This window comes from Eumetopias jubatus, unplaced genomic scaffold (genome assembly GCF_037043125.1).
Source record: "Eumetopias jubatus isolate StellerSeaLion01/CBP00866 unplaced genomic scaffold, mEumJub1_p1.0 scaffold_13, whole genome shotgun sequence".
Lineage (NCBI taxonomy): Eukaryota > Metazoa > Chordata > Mammalia > Carnivora > Otariidae > Eumetopias > Eumetopias jubatus.
The window spans coordinates 53,488,752-53,515,038 of NW_028274819.1; the positions used below are offsets into that span (position 1 = coordinate 53,488,752).

The 26,287-nt window shown below is 51.4% G+C and overlaps 2 protein-coding genes across 3 annotated transcripts in view; one reads left to right on the plus strand and one right to left on the minus strand.

The window, feature by feature from the left end:
* STIM1 (stromal interaction molecule 1) overlaps window positions 1-4,322 on the minus strand; it is a 190,557-nt gene extending 186,235 nt beyond the window's left edge. Inside the window, exon 1 of one of the 2 annotated variants that reach the window (XM_088017883.1) lies at window positions 3,553-4,322. In XM_088017883.1, coding sequence (XP_087874009.1) covers window positions 3,553-3,691 — 139 coding nt within the window. In that variant the 5' untranslated portion in view covers window positions 3,692-4,322. The remainder of the gene's footprint in view (window positions 1-3,552) is intronic. The other variant, XM_028116039.2, reaches the window with a different exon arrangement.
* A 10,904-nt stretch (window positions 4,323-15,226) lies between these two features.
* Window positions 15,227-25,887, plus strand: RHOG (ras homolog family member G). Its single transcript, XM_028115852.1, has 2 exons — window positions 15,227-15,313; window positions 24,650-25,887. The coding sequence occupies exon 2, from the start codon at window positions 24,719-24,721 to the stop codon at window positions 25,292-25,294; it is 576 nt and encodes a 191-aa protein (XP_027971653.1). The 5' UTR covers window positions 15,227-15,313; window positions 24,650-24,718; the 3' UTR covers window positions 25,295-25,887.
* Window positions 25,888-26,287: the final 400 nt, after the last annotated feature.

The following is a 26,287-nucleotide window of genomic DNA, read 5'->3' on the forward strand; positions in this document are numbered from 1 at the left end:
AAGGCAGACACCTAAGGACCAAGCCACCCAGGCGCCCCTAGACTGTAACCTCCTTGAGGGCAGAGAACCTATCTGTTCTGTTCATCCTTAAATTCCCACCATCAAACATACTGTGTATGGCACAGAGCAGACACTAAAATATTTGTTGAATAAATAGCACATGAGCTGCACTGTTCAAGGTCTGCTGAATAAATTAACCTAGCTAAGGGGTGACTGTCAAAGCTGGGTGCAGATGATGTCCTAGCTGCTCCAGGATTACTGTGACCCTCTCCCAGCCCCAATATTAGCCTCAGCCAAGCCCCACCCACCTGCCCTTGGCCCTGGTCCAGTTCCGGGAGCTACCCTCAGCTAAAATTAGCATAGCCACCAAGATGGCCAGGCCATTTATAGCCTTGGAGGCAGCAGCAACTAGCTGGGTGGGCAGACAGGGCTCTGGCCTCCCACTCCCACCAGGGGTTGATTGAGAAGCCAGCCTGCAGTCCACAGACTGCCTAGATGCCTATCCTCCAGGGCCCTGTTCTGGCTATACTGAGTCACACCACAGTTCCTGATCAGAGGCCGTCAGTATCTCCAACTGTCACAACCTGACTCACCTGGGATCCCCCACAAACATTCTGCAGAAAACCTTTTGAGTTTCTGGAAGCAATGAGCCCAGAGTCTACGGGAGGTTCCAAGCATCAGTTCCAGGCCAGCTTCAGAAATGCAGTCCCCAGGGTAGCACGCCCAGGCTCAGATCTTTTCTGAGAAAGTGACTTAGCACAGCTGGGTGTGCAGGCATCAAAGAGCGAGAAGGTGACAGGAATGGCCTCTCCGCTGCCCAATTGAGGGGGTCTCTTAGCGGAGCACCTGCCTTCACTGCAGGGACAGGGCTCTAAGATGGAGAGATACATCCAACGAGAGAAAAAATCCAATTCTCTGGCCCCTGCAGAAGACTCTCCAGGGGAGAAAAAGACAGCCCTTTCCTTGGATCTCATCAGCTCAGTTACAAGGGCCTGCCTAAATAACTGATCGGGAAGAAAGTAACATTCTCTTGGCCATGCCTAGCACTCCTTTAATGGGCCAGGGCCAGAGAAGACAGAAGAAATCTAAGACCTGCCTATAAGACAGAACCCAGTTTCATCAAAAACTAATGATGTAATATATGTGATTAACATAACAATAAAAAATTTAAAAAAAAAAAGACAGAACCCAGTTTCTTCACCTATAAAAAGGGGGATAATACCACCCGCCATGCATTCTACTAGGCTATTATGAGCCTTTTATAGGAAAAATAGCTGTGTAATTGTAAAATATAAACTATAGAGAACATATAAATTGACCAGGTGTGCCAAATCTGATTACAGAAATGGCAGCTTTAAGGGCAAGTAAAACTCCTGTGTTCCAAGACTACATGGGGACTGGAAGGGCTATGAGAGTTCCTGGCTGCATAAGACACTTCTCCCCAAATCCTTTAGCAGAGCCCAGTCCGTAAGCCACCTCTTTGCAAAAAAATGAGTCCCTGTCTGAGTCAAAGTCCCAGACAGGCCCAAGGGGACAACCTAGAACAATAGTTCTGGGGTCCCCAGGTTCCCACAAACTATAATCATGCCTAGCACCTAGGGTCTCTGAGACTTCCCTCCCTGGGCTTCAGTATTATTATGACAACATAAACTAATTTCTGAACTGAGAGTAATTAGGGCCTAAGTGACAGAGTCAGCACAGCCAGGCCTCTGAGATATGTTGTGAGGAGGGCTGTCCCCACAAGCTCAAGTCATGGGGTGGTTCTGAGGGATGCTGGAATGCCTCTTACTTAGGCAGGTGTGTCCACACAAACACACACACACAATCTTCTCGATAGCAAGCTAATGCCTAAAGTTCAGAATTTCATCCCTTCAGTTCATGTCTAAAATATAAAACACCTCCTCCCCCCCAAAAAAATATTCATTTTATGTCAGGCACTCATATTTTAGGGGGAGAAAAGGATATTTTATCCATTATAATCAGGAATGTCACTGAGAAAGCAGAGATGTTCCTAGGGTTCCTAGGGTCTACTTCACATTTTGATCTACATCTGCCTAGTAGACTTTCCCTTCACAGCCTGATGAAAATCAGGCTTTTAGCTACATTTCAGGGGCCAAGGAGATACCATATGGAAGAACAAGTTTAATCTGCAAGAAAAACCAATCTTCAAAATAACAGCCTACGGGGCGCCTGGGTGGCTCAGTCGTTAAGCGTCTGCCTTCAGCTCAGGTCATGATCCCAGGGTTCTGAGACGCAGCCCCGCATGGGGCTCCCTGCTCGGCGGGAAGCCTGCTTCTCCCTCTCCCACTCTCCCTGCTTGTGTTCCCTCTCTCGCTGTGTCTCTCTCTGTCAAATAAATAAAATCTTTTAAAAAAAATAAAATAAAATAAAAAATTAAAAAAACAAAATAACAGCCTAGGTGCTATGTTTGTACGTAGGGCAACCCTACTTGCAACTCAGCCCTTCAGGTACACCCAGCCCAGTCAAAGAAGTTAAAAGAGAGGGTTTTCGGAGAAAGGTTCTATCATCAAAGCCAGCATCTGGATCCATCCATGAAACCTCCCAGCCACCATGACCTATGTTTCCTTTTCCTCCTGTATCAATGGGTATCTCTGAGCAGTCCCCTCATAAAGAACTCAGCTATAAACACTCCCTAATCCGCAACCCACTGCTTTGGATAGATCACAGTGACAGGGTGAGAGAAATGGGGAAAGAAAACTGAATTCCTTCTAAGTCTTGTGTAAAACAACTGAATTTTAAAAGTATTCTTTTCTTTTGCATTCTGCAACAGAACTCCAGGGCTCCTGATACCTGACAAGGCTCCATGAGTGCATAAAGAAAGACAGGACAGATCAAAAATATCATAGAATTCCTACCCTCATCAGTCAGAAGAAATGGAATAAATCAACAAGTGGCCCCAGAAATTATACCATACCCACAATAAGAAAAAGCCATTTAACTCCCTAGTGGTAAGTAGTATTCGATCTAAGGAACTGCCTTGATATTTCAAATGGGATAGCTAAAAGACAGCGGATTACCTAAGGGAAGGGAGGGACTAAGTTTCCCACGCTTGTTGGAACAGAAAGGCACACCTCAACACCAAGCTATAGGGCAACAGAGTTGGCCCAGCCCTGACTTTCCCTGCCCAGACCAGTAGCCTCAACCCTCCCTGTGCTGCCAAGTGCTGAAACTGGCCAAAAGCAATAGACTTATCATGGCCAAAAGACTTATCATCTGCCTAGGCCATTCTTCCAGACAAGTAGTCCTGAGAAGGGGTCCTGGCTTGCTGATCTGAAAGGCCAAGGTGCCCGAAAGGCCAACCCCTTCTCACTGCCAACAAAAGACATCCTGGGGAGAGAGGAGGAAAGAAGTTGTTGTCAGGGACAGAGACATTTAGCCATGGCTCCTGAACAGAAAGAACTCCTTGGACTACTGAGAACAGGCAGTGCCATCAGCCGCACATGTAGAAACCTAAGGTTCAACTTGCCCACTCAGGCACCTCAGTCCTGAGTCAACCCTCCCAGCCCAGTCCAGCCCGTGGCAAGGCCTTACCTGCTGCAGTGGACTCCTCAGAACTAGCCCCCGAGCCAGCTCCTGTCGCCTTCTCACTGTGACTATGGCTGAAGCTCTGGCCGTGATGCAGGAGGAGCCCCCAGAAGAGCCACAGGGCAACACGGGAGCACACATCCATGACTCCAGGTCTCAGTCAACATGCGCCTGATGTGGACACCTCGGGATCCCAGAGCAAAGCCGGGAGCCCAGAAGTGTAGCCGACAGTCCTGGAACCCCAGGCAAGATGCCCTCGAGGCGCCGCAGCTGTCCAGCCACCCGCCGGCCTGCCTCCTACGACAGCCAAAGGTCAAGTGCTCCAAGTTTGGGCGCGGGAGGAGGGCGGGTTCCTCCGGTCCAACAGTGGGTCCACGGGAGCTGCGGCGGCCTGAGCGCCGAGTCTGCTCCAGCCGCTTCCGGAGAGTTTGGACAGGGTGGCTGCGGGGCCGCCGTCAGCTCCGCAGCGGGCTACACCTCTGCGGGAGGAGGCGGACGGGCGGGATCTCCCGCGGGCACCGGAGTGGGGGAGGGAGGGAAGAGAGGGGAAGAGGGGGGCACCTGGCCTCTCCCCGCCGAGTAGCCGCGAGCAGCACAGGATCGGGGAGGGCGTGCAACTCGCAGGTCCCCGCGGGCGCGGGCGGCTCCGGGATCCCAGGCCTCCTAGGCCGAGGTCAGCGCCCCCGCCCAGTCCCGTGCCCAGGCGGCCGGCGGTGCCCAGGTTCAGCAGGCGGACGCGCACTGGCCAGGCCCGGGACAGCGGCTCCCCGGCAGGCTGGCGGGCGGCGCGGGGCGGGCCCGGGGCGGGCGGGGGCGTGCTCTCCTGCAGGCCCGCCCCGCGCCGCCCGGCCCCCAGCGAAGCCCGGCCCGCCCCAGCGCCGGGCTTATCCCGGAATAACCTGTTAGAGGCAGCTGCCGGGTCCCCCCAGACCGCGGTGGGCTCTCCCCGGCCCGGGTCCGCACTAGTGTCTGCCAGGACTCCCCCTCCCGCACCAAGGGTCGGGTCCCGGCCTCCCCTTCCCCCACGGGAGTCTCTCCCGCTCTAACCGCCGGCAGATGGGCGGGCGCGCCCCGGACACGCAGTCGCTCAGGTAACCCAGGCCTGCGGCGACGGCGGCAGTAACTGCCCTGCCCCGATCTCCGGGCCTCGGTGCTGCTCCACTCGCCTCAGCTCTGGAGCCGGGCTGGACAGAGGCCCCCGGCACAACGACTGCTGTCCCGGGATGCCTGAAGCGACAACGGCCTGGCCGGGTTGGGCCGGGGGCACGCTCCCAGCCCCCCCACTTCGGGCCGGCTTTCAGGCTCCGCCCTCCCGCCGCGCCGCGCAGCCGATCAGCTTCCTCCTCTGCAGTTTAGGAACCTGCGCGCTTAGTCACCCGCGCGCAGTGGCCCCTGGCGGGCAAATCTGGGTGCTGCAGACAGGACTCGAGCTCCTGGGAGGCCCTGCCCCTTTGCAGAGGGGTTGGGGAGTGAAGCGAGGATCCGCCCCGGGGCAACCCATTCGGGACTGCGAGTGTTTTCAGAGGAAATGATGCCAGATAACAAAATGAAACGTCCAAAACTCTATAGTTACAATTGCCCTACACATCCCTTAAGTCTCGGCTAAAGGACCCCATCTGCCCATCAGCTGACCTCCCTTCCCGCCTCATTCAAGCGAAGTCGGATGCCCTCCTTTAACTGTCACAGCCCGTTTTCCCACCTGCCCCTCAAATCCCCTCCCCTTTGAGGTTTTTGTGGGTAGGGCCTGTGGCTGGTTCCTCTCGGCCTCTCACTCTCCCAGCTCTCAGTGTCGCTTGGAGGAGGTGTTGGCGACTTAGAATGAGTGCCCCAATGAAGAGAGCCGCGCGTGGGCCTCCTTCAACAGAGCCTGCATTTCCTGTTCTCTCTCGAGCATGCTGTCAGCAGATCTTTACTAAAACCTGCTCTGTGCCCTACCCTGCCCTTGGCACCGGAGGCAGGGGAAGGAATTAGGCGCAGTCTCTCCTCTGACTGACAGTGCTAAGCCAGCTACCTGTTCTGAGCGAGCCCTCTGAAGACCAGGAACATGGATTTGCCCAACAGCTGCCTGGCTTAGGGGTTAGGCTGTTGATGTAAAAATACACTTCTAACCTCATCTACTACCACTCTTCCCCACTCTCAAGCTCCAAGCACACTGGCCTTCTTTAAGTTCCTCAAACACGTTGAACCTTCACCATCGGACCTTTGTATCTGCTGTTGCTTCTGCCTGAAACACTCTCCCCTTTACCTCCAGCTCCCCATGTAGCTGTTCTCTCCTTCTTCCAGATACAATTCAAGGTCTCCTCAGGAACTCCCATTTCTGCCCAGTGCCTCAAGTCCAGAATTAGACCAAACAGATGTCCACCTCCCTCCACCCCATAAGATTGAGTTTTCAAATGTCAGGGGGTAGTGTCTTATTCATCTTTGAAAAAGGAGGATGCAGCCATAGGCCCTGCACAAAGTAAGTGCTCAGTAAAAGTTGGTAGACATGAGTTAATTCATTTGATCACTAAAATATTTATTGAATAACAACTCTGTGCTGGGAAACTGGCCAGAACAGAAGATGAGCACCTGACCTAGGTTCTACTAGACATATGCTCTGAGTCAGGGCCCTTAAGCTCAAATGGCAAAGTTAGCAAATAGATAACACAACTGAGAGAAGTAGGTGAATAATAGGGAGTGGTGGGGACTATGGCACAATGGAGAAAAGGCAGGAAGGTGGACTCAGTATTGCTGGATCATCTTTAAGAGAAGTTAGAAAGCTGAACTTTTACATGACATATCCCCTTTTTTAGTACTAGCAATTAATTAAAAGTAAAAAGCCCTGGGACACCTGGGTGGCTCAGTTACTTGTCTCCCTTCAGCTCATGTCATGATCCCAGGGTCCTGGGATCGAGTCCCACATTGGTCTCCTTGCTCAGCAGGAAGCCTGCTTCTCCCTCTGCCTGCTGCTCCCCCTGCTTGTGCTTTCTCTCTCTCTGACCATAAATAAATAAATAAATAAAAGGTCTTAAAATAAATAAATAAATAAATAAATAAATGTGAAAAGCCCTCTATGGACCATATAAACACATTTGCAGTGTAAATTAATCACTCAGATTGCTAGCTTGTCACTTCTGCCTAAGCCAACTTGCCTACTCACTCATTTGTCTAAGAGAATACCCCAGCAAAAAAGAAAGTAAAACATGTTTAACTTCCTTTAAACTTGACTGCATTGTTTCTCTTAGCTACCACATGATTTTTTAGGGAGTATGGGTGCATAACCCATTTGATACAAAAAGCCTGGGTCTTGAAGGCAGGAAGTGAGGGTCTGTTACCAATTCACACCAAAAACTTGAACCTGTCAAAGCATGTTGCGTTTCCTGTGAGGCTAAAATGGTGGCTGGGAACTAATAACAGAATTAGCATATGAGGTGCCTGGCTGGCTCAGTCAGTAGAGCATGCAACTCGTGATCTCAGGATCCTGAGTTCAAGCCCCACATTGGGTGTGGAGCCTCCTTCATTTTAAAAAGAAAGAAAGAGAGAAAGAGAGAGAGAAAGAGAGAAAGAAAAAGAGAAAGAGAAAGAAGTAGCATATGATCCAGCAATTCCACTTCTGGATATACACTCAAAAAAATTGAAAACAGGGTCTCAAAAAGATATTTGTACACCCATGTTCATAGCAGCACTGTTCACAATAGCCAAAAGGTAAAATCTGAATGGAAAGACAAATGAATAAACAAAATGTAGTATATACATACAGTGGAATATTATTCCTCCTTAAAAAGGAAGAAAATTCTACATGCTACAACATGGATGAACTTTGAGGACATTATGCTAAGTAAAATAAGCTGATCACAAAAGATAAATACTATATGATTCTACCTATATGAGGTACCTAAAGTAGTGAAATTCAGAGAGAAAGAAAGCAGGATAGTGGTTGCCAGGAGAGGATAGGGAATTGTTTATTTATTTATTTTTTGACAGAGAGAGAGAGCGAGAGCAGGAACACAAGCAGGGGTAGTGGGAGAGGGAGAAGCAGGCTTCCCACCAAGCAGGGAGCCCGATGTGGGACTTGATCCCAGGACACCGGGATCACGACCTGAGCCAAAGGCAGACGCTTAACGACTGAGCCACCCAGGCGCCCAAGGATAGGGAATTGTTTAAAGGATATAGTTCAGTATTTAAAGATTGGTTGCAAAACAATGTGAATGTACCTAACATGACTGAACTATGCACTTAAAAATGGCGAAGAAGGGGCACCTGGGTGGCTCAGTCAGTTAAGTGTCTGCTTTGGCTCAGGTCATGATCCCGGGGTCCTGGGATGAGCCCCAAGTCAGTTTCCTGCTCAGCGGGAGTCAGCTTGTCCCTCTGCCTCTGCCCCTCCTCCCAGTTCGTGCTCACTCTCTTCCTCTCTCTCAAAATAAATAAAATCTTTTTTTAAAATGGTGAAGAAGATAAACTTTATGTTCTGTGTATTTTACCACAATTAAAACAAAAATAAAAATAAACGGTATCTGGGAACGAAAGCCATGGCCTAGATAACAGGAGGAACATTTCGGTTTCCTCTCTCCGCCTCCAAGATCATGATTAACATCAGAAAACCTAGTTGCCAGGGCACCTGGGTGGCTCAGTCGGTTAAGTGTCTGCCTTAGGCTCAGGTCCTGATCCCAGGAACCTGGGAATGAGCCCCCACTGGGCTCCCTGCTCAGCAGGGGAGCCTGCTTTTCCCTCTCTCTCTGCCTCTCCCCTTTGCTCATGCACTCTCTTTCTCTCTCTCAAATAAATAAATAAAATCTTTAGGAAAAAAAAAGTTCCCCTCTGGATCTCAGTCTCCCCAACTATAGGGTGTATAAGTACCAGATTATTAATTCAGTTTGGCTTTAATATTCTACAACACAGGAAAATCCTGAGACCTCATGGATCTTCCTGGATCTGAAGCTGTGACTCTCACTTCAACAGTCCCTATGTTGGGTCCTCATGTGAGTGTAGCCTCTGCAAGAACCCCTCATCACATTATGAGTCTCAAGAGGAAACAGAGAGTTTTTTTTTTTTCTCCCATCTGTCTTTTTTAAACTTTTACACCAAGCCTTTACCGTATACCAGGTGTATCTCCCTTGAATTGCTCTCAGGGCCTTGCTCCTGATATTCTGCAGATGTTGGTTAAATCGAATTGGACTAACAATTCTCGTGCCTCCATTCCACTCTTTGCCTGAGGTTTCACATCAAACAACTCTCTCATTCACAAGAGCTCTTCTAGGTAAGACAGAGGCTATACTCATTGTAGATAAAGAAACTAAGGCTGAGGCCACCACACCAAGCTCTCTCCTTTGGAATTTTCTCTCTGTCCTGCAAGTCTCAGCTCCAGTGAAAGAAAAGCATCCATGCCTTGACCAATGATGACACAATAGCATGAACCAAAAGTTGTGATTAGTCAAAAAAAAAAAAAAAAGACCCAGCTCAAAACTCACCCCTTCCTTCCTTTGCCACCTTGCCTGACTTGCCCAACTTGCCCTGTGTCTCCAGTCTTCTGCTATACCTTAGAGTACTTATACAACTGGATTATGATTATCTCATAAGTATCTGGCTTCCCCATTAGCTTCTGGGTTCATCAGGGATTGAATTTCATTCACCTTCATACTCCCCCAGGCTAGGACTTGACCAAGTACAAACCTGGTACTCAATAAAAGTGTGTGAATGAATGATGTGTGTTCTCTATGAACTGGCTGTCATGTCTCTAGCTGTCATTCCTCGACACCACAGGGTTTCTGGTTACTGATAGCTTTCATTTGGGAAATGACAGTATCTTCACTAGAAGTGCCATAAAGAGTCCTAAATTTGCTCACAAAAGTTTAGTTTAGAATCCCCGAATATGGGGATTTGTGTTCTCAGTGGCGCCCTCTGGTGTCCAAAAGTGGCAAGTACCGCTATCCCTGAGAAACCGCCCAGGATCTGGCTGGGTAGGAATGAGTAAAGACATTTTGGCTTCTAGTAATTCTTCCCATACTAGTTTCACAAAGAAAATCACCTCCTCTTCCAAAATCAGGTCTAGGATCTTAGTACCAATGTTCATTTATTGATTAAACATACTGAGCACCTGTTCATAACAACCAAGTTCCTATCTTTGAAGAGCTCAGTTTTGGGGGGAAATTTCTATATGAATAGTACTTAGCACTTGTTGATAATGTCTCGAGAGGAATTGGTACAGGGTCAGGTGAGGGAAAACAGGAGGAGCAAGTAATTGCCTAAAGCAATCAGAGGGTGTGCAGAGGCACACAACTGGGGTGAGGGGGAGGGGTTCTGGAATTAGATTGCCTAGATTCACATCTTGACACTGTGGCCTGACCACAGAAACTGAATTGTTTCTGGGTCACACCAGAGCTGAAGAAGGAGGAATTCCCAGAGGGGATTATGCCAAATGAGGTGAGTACCACCCAGTTTGGAAAACCTCAAAGATGCAAAAGTGCCCTGGAGGGAAAAAGGGCAACTATTATCCCACCTGCCTGGGAGGAGGGACCCTCCTAGGAGATAAGGCCAGGCCCTAGCCCTTCCTACCCCCATCTAGTTCCTTTCTACCATCCATCAGGAACGATGGATCAGAGGATGCAACTCCAGAACTCTGTTTCATTTGTCACTTCCCCTGTTTGTTCTTTTTGCTATCTCCTGTTTTGCTCATCATCTTCCCATGTCATGAAATGGGACATCAGGCTTGTCTTTGGGGGTAGCAATGAAGAACAGTAACAAAGGGGAGACTCCTACTTCTCCTAAGGCAAGCTGAGAGAGAGAACACCAGGGAATCAAGAGGAGCCCCATCAGAGACAAAGGAAAACTCAGATTTAGGGTTAGTCTGAAGAGGTTGAGGCTGAGACTGAGCAGAAGACCCTTGTGAGCCACTGGTGAGCTATAGGAGATGGAGCTCATACAGACTAGGCTGGGAAGACCTGTTTGGAAGACACCAGGGCAGAGGTGAAATCATTTCAAGGCTTTTTTCCTCCTCCTTTCTGTCTCCGCCCTGCTCTTTTAGGGGAACCAAGTCATGGACATAGAGAGAAATTAATGTTTGTTGTACCCTGGGCAATCTGCTAGGCATTCTATTTGCATTCTCTCACTTAATCCTCACAATTCCACAAAGCACGTAGCATTGTCATTTAAAAATGGAAGTAAATGACTCTGTTCTATGCTCTTAGAGCACATAAGCACGTCTTTATGATCTATCTCCCTTGCTAGTTACATCAGAATAGGGACTTATCTATGTTTTCACCACTGCGTCATTAACATGTGACATTATACCTAGCCCAGAGAAGGTTTTCAATAAATAGGAGTTCAAGGAATGAATGAGAGAGTTCATGTGACTTGTCAAAGGCCACTACGAAAGTGGTACAACTAGGATTTGAATCCTGGACTGTCTGGCTTCAGAACCTGTCTATGATCTCTCTGTTTTATCCCCCACCGGGTACTTTCATACACTGTCTCTCTTCTGAATGTCCCAGCCCGTGTCCTTGCTTCTCAGCTGCTTGTGAGCACAAACATAGGCGACCTACCAAGAGCTCACCTATTCAGGGAAAGCAAGGGAGAGAGGAGGAAGAAGAAACAGCCCTATGGGGTCTGTGTCCTCTTTTATACTCTTCAGCTAAGCATCTTCCTCCTCCAAGAAACCTTTGCAGACACTCCCACCCCATTACCTGTCTCCCACTCCTGTGGCCTTATAATGGCCCATCCTATATCTGTGCCCTAAAAGTGTCTCTAAGTCATCTGGCCTCTAATGGTTCTACCCAGGTCAGTGCTTTATTACTGCAATTTTATTCCACAGATATATACTGAAGACAAATGGGTGCTCAGGCCTGCCTGTGCCAGGCCCAGTGGGTGAACACAAAGATGAATCAGACACAGCCTCAAAGGACTTATAGTCAGTGGGAGAGACAGACATTAGGCACAGATACAATTAACTAGAACACAAAGCAAGATGACCTAAATGGTATTAAAGAACTATGAGCAATAAGTTACATGCATAAGCCTTAATCACTTAATTATTATTCTAAAGAGTATATCATAGAAAGTCAGAGCTCAAAAGTATCATCTGATTTAACCCCTTGTTTTCCAGTGGAGGAGTCTGAGACCCAGAGAAGGGTGAGGCCTAGCCTATGGTCTCAGTGGCCAGTCTGGCTGAGCCAACACTAGACTTCAGGCCCTCTGAAGCCCAGCGCAGGGCTCTTTCTTCTTCCTTTGGTATTTTGATATGCGGCAGCCCCATATCCCACCAGATCATGAAATCCTCAAGGTCAAGTCAGGCTCTCCCACTTAAGCAAGCTGAACCAGGGCCAGGCATGCCCATGACCAAGGGCTCTGGAAATTCAGTCCAAGCCTAGGCTGCCAACCCAGCCTTTCGGTTTACTGTGTGTTATGTGCAACCTCTTCTTACCGTTATGCTTCTAAAATTGATTTTCAAATATTTTTTACAGGAAACTTTTTTTTTTTTAGATTTTATTTATTTATTTGAGAGAGAGAATGAGAGATAGAGAGCACGAGAGGGAAGAAGGTCAGAGGGAGAAGTAGACTCCCTGCTGAGCAGGGAGCCCGACATGGGACTCGATCCCGGGACTCCAGGATCATGACCTGAGCCGAAGGCAGTCGCTTAACCAACTGAGCCACCCAGGCGCCCCACAGGAAACTTTTAAAAAATAAGCTCTTGGGGCACCTGGGGGGCACAGTCAGTTGAGGCCCCGACTCTTGGCTAGAGTCATGCTCTCAGGCTCTGTGCTCTGCGCAGAGTTTGCTTGGGATTGTCTGTCTCTCTCCCTCTGTCCCTCCCCCTCGTGCTCCCTCTCGCGCTCTCTCTCTCTCTCTCAAATAAATAAATAAATCTTAAAAAAAAAAAAAAACAAAAAACGCTTCATCCAGAACACTAGTATATAAATCAGATAAAAGTAAACCAACTCTGGTTGAAGGGAAGGGAGGCCAGAGCCCCACTATTTTCCCACTTTCAAGTCCTGGGAAGGGAACTCTAGGAACTCAGCTCAAAAACCTTTGTTCTGGGACATAATTTTTAGTGGCTTCATAGAAGCTGCTTTAGTATGTAGTCCTCCACTGAATGCTGTCTTTTATGGAAACTCACAATCCTTTCTTAAAGAGCAAACACCAAGCGCCAGCCATGTGCTCCCAGTAAGGTATAGAGGGGAATCAGATTTCCCTTTTGTCTTTCCCGCTCTCCTCTTCTCCACACAGAGGAGTCTATCCCAAGTGCTACGGGGAGGGAGGAGACAGACCCAAACTCCACCTAGGAGGATCAGAACAAGCTTTCCCAGAAGGCTCATAGAGAATGAATTCACCTACTCAGTCATCTACCAGTCTGAATCTGACAGAGGCTTTCCTTCGTTATCCTATACCTTACCCCCCAGCTGTATGTCCTGTTGAGCACATATGAAATATGTCTAGCCAAAATTCAGATGTTCTGTGAGTGTAAAACACGTACCAGATTTCAAAGCCTTAGTACAAAAAAAAAAAAAAAGAATGTGAAATATCCTATTCTTTGGAGAGTCAATAATTTTTATATTGGTTATAGGTTGAATGATAATATTTTTGATATATTGGGCTAAGTAAAACATATCATTAAAATTAATTTTACCTGTTTCTTTCTCCTTTTTTTTAAAAGATTTTATTTATTTAATTGACAGAGAGAGAGAGACAGGGAGAGAGGGAACACAAGCAGGGGGAGTGGGAGAGGGAGAAGCAGGCTTCCCGCCGAGCAGGGAGCCCGATGTGGGGCTCGATCCCAGGACCCTGGGATCATGACCTGAGCCGAAGGCAGTCGCCTAACCGACTGAGCCACCCAGGCTCCCCTCTTTTTCCTTTTTTTTTTTTTAAGATTTTTTATTTATTTATTTGACAGAGAGAGAGAGATAGCAAAAGCAGGAATACAAGCAGGGGCAGTGGGAGAGGGAGAAGCAGGCTTCCCGCCGAGCAGGGAGCCGGATGTGGGGCTCCATTTCAAAACCCTGGGATCATGACCTGAGCCAAAGGCAGACGCTTAACGACTGAGCCACCCAGGCGCCCCTTCTTTTTACTTTTTAAAAAGTGTCATCACTAGAAGATTTTAAGTTACATATGTGGCTTACATTATTTGCACTGGGAGAGACTATCAACCACATGGCAAGAGCTGGGGTGTATGTGCACCTGTGTTGTAGGAGGAGGGATGATGGCAGCCAGGGAGGGCGTATCTATTAGGGCCAAATTGTGAAAGTCAAAGTGGATTTCGCCTGGCAATCAATACAGGAAAGAAGGCAAGGCAGAGGGAATAGAATCCGCGATAGACCCAAAGGTGTGGGCAGGCATGTTGTGTTTAGGAAACTTATTCTTATAGCATGATTGTTCTTTATTTTTTTTTAAAGATTTTATTTGTTTATTTAACTAACAGAGAGAGAGACAGCGAGGGAACACAAGCAGTGGGAGTGGGAGAGGAAGAAGCAGGCTTCCCGCGGAACGGGGAGCCCGATGCGGGGCTCGATCCCAGGACCCTGGGATCATGACCTGAGCTGAAGGCAGTCGCTTAACCAACTGAGCCACCCAGGCGCCACTAGCATGATTGTTCTCTAAAGGCATTTGTTGAATGTTTACTTTGAACCAGGCATTGACAGAACGCCCTTTACATCCATTCTCATGTTATCTCCACAACTATAGGATGGAGAGGTTATCCTATTTTACCAAAGATAGAACTGAGGCGCTGACAGGTTAAGCTATTTATTCTCGGAGTTGTTCTTTCTCTTCATCTGGAAAGCCTCTTGGAGACAGGGAGCTTGTCTTAAACGCCTCTCAGTTTTTCTCCACAGCACCCAGCACGGAGCTGTGCACGTGGTAGGCGCTCAGAAAGTTTGTGTTGAAGGAAGGAAGGATATCCATTCCGGAGTCAGAGCTCCACGCGCAAGACCTGGGTGCAGAAGCACCAGAGGGCGCCCACGAGCCCGCCCACCCATTGGTCCCCAGGGCGCCGGCAGGATCTCGGGCCTGGGTGCGGCCCTGCAGCTCTAAGCAGTTGCGCGCCCCGCCGAGGAGAGCGGGCGAGGGGAGGCATACGTCCTGCGCCAGCCCCGCCCCCTCCCCAGAGCCCAGGCGCACCAAGCAGCCTGTTGCGGAACGACGACACGACATCCTGTTTTTGGGGCCCGCGGCTCCGCCGGCGCCTCTGCTGATCTTGTCTTTCCCCGGGTGCTGACGCCAGCTCCTCTTCCCCCAGTCTCCGCACCCTCCCCAGGGGTCTGGGGCCTTCCCACTGCTGAATCACCACCACTCCGCACTCCCCTGGGGCTCGGGGCAGGGGTGGGGACTGCCCCAGCCGGACCCACTCTGGCCAAGCCCCAGCCTTGGCCAGCGCTCGATCCCTGGGCTTGACTGAGGCACCCAGCCTTGAGACGCCTGTTCTCAGCATCTTCCCGCGGGGGTTGGTGGGGGCGAGATACGGGGAGGGGGCAAAACCCTCTACTGGGGTTGGGGTGGCAAGAAGACGAGGAGAACTGACCCTAGGAGGCCTGACTTAAAGGCCTCCGAGGCAGAGGGCTGGGGTGGGGGAGCCCAAGCCCCGACCCGGGGCTGGGCAGGCGGGAGGGGTGGGGAGTGGAGACCCGGGCGGGGGGCTCAGGCCCCTCGCACTTCCTGGTCGGGCCCCGCCCCGGCCCGCCCCCGCGCCCCGCCCCGATCGGCCCGCCCCCCCCACTTCCTCCGGCCTCCCGCTCTCACTTCCTTCTCGAGCCCCGAGCCGCTGCCGCCGCCCCCAGCTCCCCCGCGGCGGGGAGGGCACCAGGTGAGGCCCGGCGCGGGCCGGCGGACTGGGGGTCCGGGGGAGGGGAGCCGGGCCGGCGGGGACTGCGCGCTGGCGCGGGCCGGGGAAGTTTGCTTGCGGGAGGCCGCGGGCGGGAGCTTCTCGGCTCAGGGCGAGTTGGGCGGGCGCGGCCGGGCGGGCGGGGCGGGGAGCCGGCCACTGCGAGCCGGCGGCAGTTCTGGGAGGGTGGGTTTCTGTATCGAGGGAGGGAGCCACGAGGGACCGCTGAGGTGGGAGGGTCTCCCGCTCCGAGAGAAAAGTCTCCGAAGTGGAAGAGCTCAGAGCGGGGAGATGGGACTCAGGGGTGGGGTGACCTCAGAAGTTGGGGGGGTTCCGAAGTGTGTGAAGGAAGGGGGCCCTCTGGGCTGGAGAAGGCGCTCTCCCTCCGCTCCGGCAGTTGTGACATTTGGGAGGTTGGAAGGGGACGGTGTTTGTGGCCTGGGAAGCCCTAGACTGCAGAAAAAGAGCTCCCTCCCTGGAAGATCGGTGCCAATCCGGACCCACATTCGCAGGCTGCAGTCCAAGGTCCTGTGCACTCAGAGGAGGGCAGGGAGGGGGGAGCCCCGCCAGCCCCAATCCCGCTCTCTGTATGCCTGTTTTTCTGACGCCCAACCTCTTCATCCCTGGAATGAAGCAACAGGTATTTAGTTAGCAAACATCTCTGTGCCTAGTTGACCGGAGCCTGGCCTTGCTCTTTTGGGGGTAAACTGAGGAAGGAGAGGACCTGGTCTTGTCCGGTGACTAGAGATGGAATGACTCGCATTCAGAGATACTGGTGGTCCCTGACAAGAGGGCATCACTGAGAGCAGGACTATTGTGAGGAGATAGAGAGAATAGAGCTTCTGGGAGGCAGCAGGGGCTCTGGCCTTGGGAAATGATTGGGAGCATCTCCTCTTCCCCCGCTCCCTGCCCCATCGTTAGTCCCTGAATTCTATACATTCTCATTTCTCTTCCTGCATTCCTTCTTCAGACCCTATTCACAGACTCTCCATCACCCTCTTCGTCTTTAACCTAAACACTGTCATGCCTAGGCCCTGTCCTGTCACCTGCCCTGCCCCTCCGTCCACCTCTGTTTCCTGCAGCCCCCCCCCCCCCCCCCGCCCCGGGCCTGGCTTCTCGCTCCCAAACACATATCCACTCTTTTGCTTCTTCCACCTTCCCTCGCTCCTCTCGATCTCTTTCTCTGTCTCCTTCCCTTTCAGCCATTTATCTCCAGCTTTGGGGTCCAGATCTTTGGTGAGTTTGAGAGCCTTTTCCAGATCTCCCTACCTCAGAGAGACAGGCTACAACCTCCCAGTGACAGAGATGATCAAAGGGCTGGAAAACCTTTCCCTATGTGTATTTGCATGGTATGTCCACATGTCTATATCTTTATCTCTTGGAGACAAAATAACGGCCCTCAGCCTTGAGAGGGCCCAGAGCAGGGGAAGCCAGCCAAATGAAGGGAGCCTGCCGTGGGTGAGGTTGTGGTTAGGCAGGAGGAAGCAGTCTGTAGCAGTCAGGGTAGAGCGACACAGGAATAAAACTGGTGAGAGAGGCCATGGGAAATCAAAATCACCCAAACTGTTGGATGCTTAACCAAGGGGCCAGGTCTGGAGGCTGGGGGAGAGCCTGAAGGCCCCTGACTCCAGTGCTTACTGGTTCCAACACCACCTGTTAGGGAGAATGGGACGAGGTCAGCTAGGTGTGGTGGAAGGAAAGGGAGAGGGCAAAGGCAAGATTCTGGAGGGAAGACTGTATTGCTGGTCTAACTTAGGTCTTAACTGTTCAGTTCCAGTTCAGGAAAAGAAGAGGGGTGTGAGGCAAAGGTGGCTGCTCCCTCTTCCCTGCTTCCCTACAGGACCTGCCCAGGCTGGGAACCCATGTGCCCTGGGCTGCATCAGGAAGCCCCCTGCGGACCCCTCTGCCTTCAGGCATCATTAATATTCCCCCTCTCATCCAGGAGCCTAACTCCCTCTGTTTCAGGAATTTCTCTTCTTGAGTTTAACTTCAACCTGGCCTGGCTTTATAAGCTCCTGTCCCCATTCTAAAGCTCCTTCCTCAAGTTTTTGGGAAGCACGCTGAGAGATCCTGCCTCTCCACCTCCTCAAGGCTACTGTAGTCATTTCTCTCCATTAGGAAAAAAAAAGAGAAGCGGAGGGGAACTTTTTTGGGATTCCCAAGCACAACTAGATTTAAGAGCTAATCCGGTTCCTCATTCTATCCTTCCCCCGTGTCACAGTTGTTCCTCTCCCATGAATTGTCCCTTCTTCCACCCACCCGTATCTCCTACTGTCATTCTGGGAGGTATAGGGGGTTCCACTCCAGGAGGAAATTCTGGAACCTGCAAAAAATTCCAGCTCAGAGAAGGGTGTGCATGCAAGGTGCTTTTTCAGTATCCTGGCTCATTAAAAAACCATCCAGGAGTTCTGACTCCCTACCTGCTAAACTAGTACTTATTTTATGAAGAAATGGCTGATGTGAGATTGTCACAGATCCTGGTTGGGAATCTAGGATATGGAGAGTTGTTTCTGGCCAAATGTGTTAGGTCGGATGAGGTGGCTGATGTGAGCATTTAGGAGGTCATAGCAGGAAGATACGAGAAGTTGTCGCTGTAATGAGACAGCTGGGAAGAAGGGCCTGGGCCCAGAATGAAGACCTCTCCCTCCATATACAGTGTAGACCCATTAGTGGTGAGGCTTATAGGGGTCTGTGAGGAGGGAAACCAAAGACAAAGCCTGGGCCCAGAACAGATTGGTTTTCCTGTCTAGGGTCTAGCTTCCTCTTTTGTCCTCATGTCATGGGCGGAGGACATCTCCCCAGGAGCTAGAGCTTACAGGAGGAGCTCATCAGTTGGGGCAGGCGAGAGTGGCTGTCTGCCCAGTAATGTCAGTTCTAGATCATGGATAGCCTAGTGTTGGCTAGACGTGAGAGCCAGGGAACTTGGAAGCAAAAAGGGTTCAGGCATCAACCTGATCCCTTTGGCCCATTTCCTGAAGGAATAAAACCATTGTTGGGTCATCCTAAATGAGGCCAGAAACATGGGCCCATTCCCAGGCCAGAGTAACAGTCTTCACCTTTTCCTTTGTGGAAGTGACATCAGGCTGGAGGTTAGGAGCCCCAGGTCCTTGTCCTGGCTTTGCTCCCGAATCTGTATAACCTTGGTCAACTTTGCCTCTTGTCATTCAGTTCCAACATTAGGGAGTTGCCCGTTAATACCCTCAGTGAACATAGAGAATACTGAGAGCTCTAACTCTCCTTCCCCTAAGAAGCTCCTTATAGCGGTACCCCCCACTCTGGGCCCTGCTGTCTCACATCAGCCTTGATCTGACAGGCCTCAGTAGCCTCTGCGTATCTGTCCAGGGTTGGGACCAGTGGCTCCTTTCCCCCAAAGCACAAGGATTCTTACAGGTTGAGAGCAGAGAATTGGGCAGAGTACTGGGGATTATCCCTTGGGGGGGGCAGCAATACGGGGGAGTACCCTCTGCCCCGTTCCAGCTCTGCCCCACTGACAGTGGAAAATTGGTGCCGGAGTTTCCTCCCTGATGTGTTTTTCCCTGTGGAAACCCCCTCAGAGCTGGGGCGGGGCTGGGTCTCTCTGGGGGTATTTTCAGGTGGGGGAGGCAGGATTGGGAGGGTGGCATTTCTGTACAGCATCGTGTGAAATGAGCAAAGGCAAAGGAAGTGCCACTTCACAGGCCTTTCATGGGGCCCGGGGACTGCTGAGCTGCTGCTAGGCGGGGAGGAGGAAGGGAGGAGGAAGCAAGTGTTGGAGCCTTCCTCTGTGCTGCCTGGTGGGGGGAGGGGCAGCCTCCTTAGCTACCCCAGCCAGAGCTGCCCTGGCCCTGGGGCTCACCCCTTGTGGAGCACCCAAGGTCCTGGGATGGTGAGAGAAGGAAGGGACTGGGACTTTAGTGAAAGGGTCCCAGCCCCCCCCCCCCCCAGTGCCTTCCCAGCTACACCTGTCATCCTTCCAGCCCCTAGCAGGTGGAGTCAACTCTCTTTGCCTCTTTCCCTACCTGCTGCAGTGCAGGATCCTCTGCAGGGGGTGAAGGGTGGAGAATAGCAAGAAGTGGAGAGTTCTTCAGCATACGTTCTTTTTTTTTAAGGCTGGGAACTAGGCTGTCTTGGGTTCTGTCCCTGCTGATGGGGACAAGGGGAAGAATGAGAGAGACTCAGCCCATGGCCTGGTCCCAGCCCCACACTGACCTCATGTCTCCCCCAGCTTCCTCCTCCTAGCCCAGCTGCAGCCAGATGCAGCCCCTTTGAGCCTTTTCATATCACCCCTCCACCTCTCCTTCAAAACAAACAGACTTGCAGAGCTTCTGAAGCCATTTCCAATACAAACCCTGACCCTCCCCTCGTCCTTGACCAACGGTCTTCTGATGTTCCCAGTTCTTAGCCTTATCAGGATGACTTTTCCTACCCCTCTTTCTCATCACCTCTGGGCCAGCTGTGCCTGCATCCCCTCCTCTCAGCCGTCCATCTGAGGACAGGGCGATCTAGCCTGTGTGTTCAGTATTCTAAACTGTACTCCACAGAGGAAGGAGGAAGTTGGTTACCCTGGTCTTATGTCTCCTGGGCATGGAGGCTCTTCCTTGTTCCCAGAATCAAAGTCTGGATTAATGGGTGAGAAGATGTGTGTCAGTCTGCAGCTTTTGCCCAGCCCTCTGCTGGGCTTCTGGAAGTAAGCGGGACAGACTTCCCTCCTCATGAGGCATCCAGTTCAGTGCAGTGAATAAATAGTTCAGACAGTGCTGGGGAAGGTAGGGCAGGAGAGGGGGTTGCTTTGGTGTCCTAGAGAAGCGGGGGAACAGAACTGGACCCTGCAGGACTGGGAGGCTCTGAGGCGAGGAAACAGAATTCTAGGAAGAGGAACTCCCATGTGCAAAGACAGGAGGGATGGATTGAGTTCATTCAGTTATTTACTGACAGCCACCGTGTGCTGTGCTCAGCCTAAGGAGATAGATCTGCGAGGACCTTGCCCTTTAGACCCTCCCAGTCTAGTGACAAGAGATAAGATTCAGATCAGCCTCCATGTGATGCAAGTTAGAATATACCTGTGAGAGAAACTGGGACCAGACCTGGGATGGGATAAGTCATTTGGATTTGGGTGATTTACAAAAACTTTCCTGGAGGAAGTGGCAAGAGTGCCTGGCTCTGGAGGACCAAGGTTAGAGGTACACACAGGAGTGAGGACGGGTTGGAGGATGGAAATGGGGAAGAAATGCTGGATTCCCATAGGGACAGGAAATATTGCTGCTTGATGTGTTTTAGGGAAGAGTATGTGGAGGCTGCATGTAGAGGATCAGGGTGGTGTGGCCAGAGCTCAGGAACAGAATGCCCACAGACAGATTCTAGTTCGAATGAGTTTCAGGTAGGGCTGTAGAAGGGGAGCCCCGTGCCAGGGAGGCAGGTTAGAAGGCTGCAGCAAGTTCCCATTACCCCCACACTCCCCCATTTCTTACAGCCCATTCTTCCCCTCCCCCACTCCCAGTTGGGACACTTCCCCTGCTTTAACGGACACCAAGATCTGGCAGTCAGGCAATCTGCTGCTTCCTTTCCCTCCCCCATTCTGGGCCTGCCTGGGCCACACCCCAAGACCAGGTCCCACAGGGTGCAAGCTGGGCTCCAGAAACCACACTCAGACAACATTAGCCCCGCATGAGTTGTGCTCCTTGTGGGAGCGACGTCAAGCTGGTAGTGTCCCTTATGTGGCACAGGTTAGACCTCACCTTCTAGCATGTGCCCTCCTTAAATGAGCTGTGGGAACTTAATTGACCCAGCTCAGGCCATAGGATTTCAGAGAAAAGAGTTGTCCTGGGAGAGAGGACAAAAGTCTGAGCTAGACCTGAGTGGGGAGAATTGGGCTGATGCCACCACTCAGACACCTGCATACTCAGTGCTTTCTGCCTCTTGGGATGAAAGGCATTGCTTTTGTAACCTCTTGTGTGTACAGCACTTCCCAGTTTACAAAGTGCACTCATTCCCATGATCAGGGATCCTCACTGCTGCTGTTTGAGGCAGGGAGGGCAAGTGTTCTCATTCCTTTTGTACAGATGAAGAAACTGAGGCTCCAGGGAGGGAAGTGACTTACTTGCTTATGGTCTCTAAGACAGCTGGTCAGGGGGGACTTGGAGGCTGTGTGACACCTTGAGGAAAACATGGGATTTTGGATCACAAAACTGGGGTTTATGTCCTGACTTCCAAGCTAACGAGCTCTGTGATGTTGGGTTACTTTAACTGCCCTGAGCTTGTTTGCTAATCAGTAAATTAGGAATATTACCAGTAGGTAGTCATAAGGATCAAGTAACAACATCACGTGACCTAGGAAAGGTTGTACGTTGGGAGGATTTTTGATCAAGGGGCAGAGTCAGCAGGTGAGCCCCAGAGGTCAGATTCAGGTATCTCGTGCGCCTGGCTCTAGCTACACCGCTTCTGCTTTGCCCTGTTTCTGGACACTACCTCACTCATGATCCTTTTCCGGTGTCAGTCCCTGTTCCCTTGCCAGCCCGGAAGCTACCCCGTCCCTCCCAGCTTCTTTGAGGGCTGATTTACTGATTGCTGGTTGATAACCCCTCCCTAGAGAGCTGCCTGGAGCCTGCTATACTTCCATTCTCTTGGGCCTGGTGACTGCCGGCCAGAGAGTTCCCTCTTCGCCTTCCTGCCAGGGCCAGCCCAGTGTTGGGCTTGCAGGGGAAAGAGTTCCCAGTCACACTGCCATACCCACTCCCCTGCTCTGTGTGGAACTGAAGATTTACAAGCCCAGGAGTCCTCTCAGATTGCCGGTGTCTCCCAGATAATCCTGTGGACACAAGCAATGGCTCTTTTCCCCCACCCCCAAAAAACTGGTTGCTCCTTTCCCAGGGAAGGAGTCACAGAATCCTGAGAATGAATGTGCTCCAACTTGCCCCAGTGTGCCCAGGCCTGATGCATGTCCTGACTCAGCCCTCCTACCCCCACCTGGGGGCCTTTGCTGCCCCCATCATCCTATCCCCTGCTCCCAGGGCTCTTGATGTCTCATCTACCTAGTGCCCTTGTCACAGGCATTTTTCTCCCCATTTCATGGATTGGGAAACTGAGGCCCAGAGAGGGTAAGTGCCTCATGCTTGGTTGCAGTGAATCAGCAGCAGAGCAGAGCTGGGGCTAAGACTTAGGTTAGGTCTCTTGACTTACAGTCTGAGGTTCCCTCCGCTGCCCTAGGGGACCCTTATTTCCTTCCCGGACCTGTTCCCAACGTTCTTTCTCTATCTTCTTTCCTGAGATTGAACATATACTTATTCATGCAAATAAGATGGAAATATTTTTAATGCCCAGAGAGGCAACCTTAAGAGTGAAACCATTTCCCTCCAAGCTGGCCCCAGGGGAAGTGGGGACCTGGGAGGGAACTGGGGCCATCCCTGGGTCCTGTGCAGATCCCATACCCCCAGGATTCTGTTTCTGTTTCCAATGGGGGATTCCTTACCCCTCCCTCCATTTGATTTTTGAGGCTTCTGAACCAATGATTGAGAGGTCCAACTGGGGGAGGGTAATGGGGTTCTCAGACGAGGGTATAGTTTGTATAAAGTGAAATGGGGAAAATGGGCCAGCAGTGATGGTGCTTGGGTGGAACAAGGGATGCTTAGAGATCCCATGTGTCTAAAACAGGGCTGTCTCCTCCCAGGGAGTAGGGACCTGGTTGTGGGAGAGAGGGAAAGGAAGTCACATACTGGCCAGAAAAAGTCCCCCCCCCAACCATGGCTGAGAGGAAGTAGCCAAGGAGAGGAGGAATCTTGCCACAGCAGTATAAATAATCACAGGGTTTCCGGAAGCTCTGCTCTGTTCCAGAACTCAGAAGAGCAGTTCCTCACCCCAAAGCCCTGTGCACTGCAGAGGGGATCAGGGTGATGGCTGGAGCTGGGACTTCTCTTATACTTACCCCACTAATAATTACAGCAGCCTGTTTATTTGGCACTTCCTGTGTGCCACACCTCATGCCAAACACTTTCTTCATGTTTGCTCATTTCATACTCTTGGCAATTCTAACACAATAGGCAAGATTATTCCCATTTTACAGATGAGAAACTTGAGACTCAGGAAACTTAAACATGTTGCCCAAGATCAAACATAACTGGTTGGTGGAACTAGGATTAGAATCCCTGGCCAGTCTGACTTCGGCATGGATTCTCAGTGATGGTGCTTTAATGGCACTATGTTCTCTATCCAAGAGTCTGGAAGCTTCTGAAATTTTTCAGAGGCACATGCCATGATCTCAGGAAAAGGATGGAACATGAAGGGGCAAATCAAATGTTTGTTTTCCTCTTCCGCCCATCCCTCTTGGCTGGGCTTGGAGGATCTACCCTACCCCACCAAGGGCTTTGAGAGAAGATGCTGATGTCTGGGAGCCATAGCCTTTGCCTCTTTCATCATTGTATACCAGACTCCAGACCAAATCCCAGCCCTGGCTCAATCTTCAGTATTCTCCTGCACTGAGTTGCGAGAGAAGGTTTACTGTGCTTACAGGAGTTATGGGGTCAGCTCTCCCGCCTTCTCCCCATCCCTCAAGCACCCTGGATTGAGATAGGGCAGCTGTCTAGAGAATTTTGCTCCTTACTTAGCAGGTTTCTCTTTGTGCCTTTTCGTTTGTACTTAATAGCCAAGAGGTCAGGTTTGGAGTTAAAACATTAGTGCACTGGGCAGGGTGGGCCCTGAGTTGGTAGAAGCCCTACCATGGCTACATCTCAGAGCGACCTGGGACAGCTGCTATGTGCTAGAACCCCTCTCCAGTCTACTCAGTGGGAGGGGTCCCTGTTTGGTAGAGGATCTGGTAGATCCCCTACTTACGTACCTCACTTTTTGTGTCTATACTGCCTGGAGGGGGGAAAAAAGTAGCTAATACTTATCAAATACTTATTATGACCCAAGGTACTGTTCTAAATGCCTTGGATGTGTTAATTTCCATAATCCTTACAACAGCCCAGTAAGGTAGGGAGCATTTTACCCTATTACAGATAAGAATACTGAGGCGTACAGAGGTTAAGTAATTTGTCCAGGGTCACCTGGGTAGGAAATAGAAGAACGAGGATTTGACCTTATTCAGTCTGGTACCAGCACTTATTTGCCTCACATAACATATTACACGTGATACTGCCATCCTCCCTACACCTGAGCATCTTGGCTTGGTCTCAGGGCCTCTCTCTCATTGTGTTTCTCGCTCTCTCGGAGATCTGTCTTCATGGGATTGCAGGATGGTGTCAGGTTAAGAGAACAGGAGCTGGTTTCCCCCCGTGTGTTCCCATTCTTTCTCCCCAGCCGGTAGAGGCCTCCCTAACCACGCGTGTCTCTTCAATCTGTCCACAGGTCACTGCATCCGGAGGGGCCCAGAAGGGGAAGGAGGCATTTGCCTCCACTGTCGCAGCTGCACCCACGATGCAGAGCATCAAGTGTGTGGTAGTGGGCGATGGGGCTGTGGGCAAGACGTGCCTGCTCATCTGCTACACAACCAATGCCTTCCCCAAGGAGTACATCCCCACAGTGTTCGACAATTACAGCGCCCAGAGCGCAGTGGATGGGCGCACCGTGAACCTGAACCTGTGGGACACAGCGGGCCAGGAGGAGTACGACCGACTGCGCACACTCTCCTACCCTCAGACCAACGTCTTTGTCATCTGCTTCTCCATTGCCAGTCCGCCCTCCTACGAGAATGTGCGGCACAAGTGGCATCCGGAGGTGTGCCACCACTGCCCCGACGTGCCCATCCTCCTGGTGGGCACCAAGAAGGACCTGAGAGCCCAGCCTGACACCCTACGGCGCCTTAAGGAGCAGGGCCAGGCACCCATCACACCGCAGCAGGGCCAGGCCCTGGCCAAGCAGATCCATGCTGTGCGCTACCTCGAGTGCTCGGCCCTGCAGCAGGACGGCGTCAAGGAAGTGTTCGCTGAGGCTGTCCGGGCTGTGCTCAACCCCACGCCCATCAAGCGTGGGCGGTCCTGTGTCCTCTTGTGACCCTGGCACTCGGCTTGGAGGCTGCCCCTGCCCCCCCACCAGTTGTGCCTTGGCGCCTTGTCTGCCCCCAGCTGTGCCTTAAGGACTAATTCTGGCACCCCTTGCCAGGGGGCTCCCTGAATGCCCTTTTCTCTGAATGCCTAGTTCTCCTTAATGAGGCCCACAGGGAAAGGGGCTTCGGGCCCTGCCCCGCTCTGCTTGGGAACACCAGGTATTCCTGAGAGGTCACCCAGGCCAAGGTTGGACCCCTCCCCAAGAAGCCAACCCAAGTGCCCCTCCCCCATCACCCCTACTGACCAGTTGATCCAGCTTCCCACACAGATGTTGCTGCCTATTGTGGTGCCTTCTCTCAGGTTAGGAGCTCTCAGATGTCCCTAACCTCTCCCTTGCTGCTCTTTGAATTGCTTCCCCCTCAAGATGCTCTCTCCCTTCCCCAAAGAAGGAGCCACAGAATCCTGAGATGAATGTGCCCTAACCTACCCCCATGTGCCCAGGCCTTATGCATCTGCTGACTGATTCAGCCCCCCCTTCCCCAGGCTCCTGGGGGCCTTTCCTACCCCCATCAGTATCAATAAAACCTCCTGTCTCCAGTGGCCCTTGCTCCTCCCTGTGTGCTAGGCATTGGGGGTTGGGCAGGGGATGGGCATGGGCTAGGGCTCCCCAGAGACTGGGAGCCTTTTGTTTCCTATAAAAGGGGACAGGAGACAATAGGCTTCATTGTGGTCCCCCTACCCCCCAATTTCCCTAACAAAGCTCTGGGCTCCCTTGGAGGGGCCAGTCTTGCACTAGGGCCCAGCCACCGATTCTGTAGTGGACTGGGATGCAAAGTCTAAGGAAAAAACTCATCTAAGGCTCAGAAAGGGAGAAGCCGAGAGCCAGCAGCCTACAGGCAGGTGCTCACAGTCACACATTTGAGAGCTGTTCCCTTACACCCCCAAGGGGACAGGTCTTTACCAGATAGAGCTGGGGCTGGAAAAGCCTGTGCCTCAACCC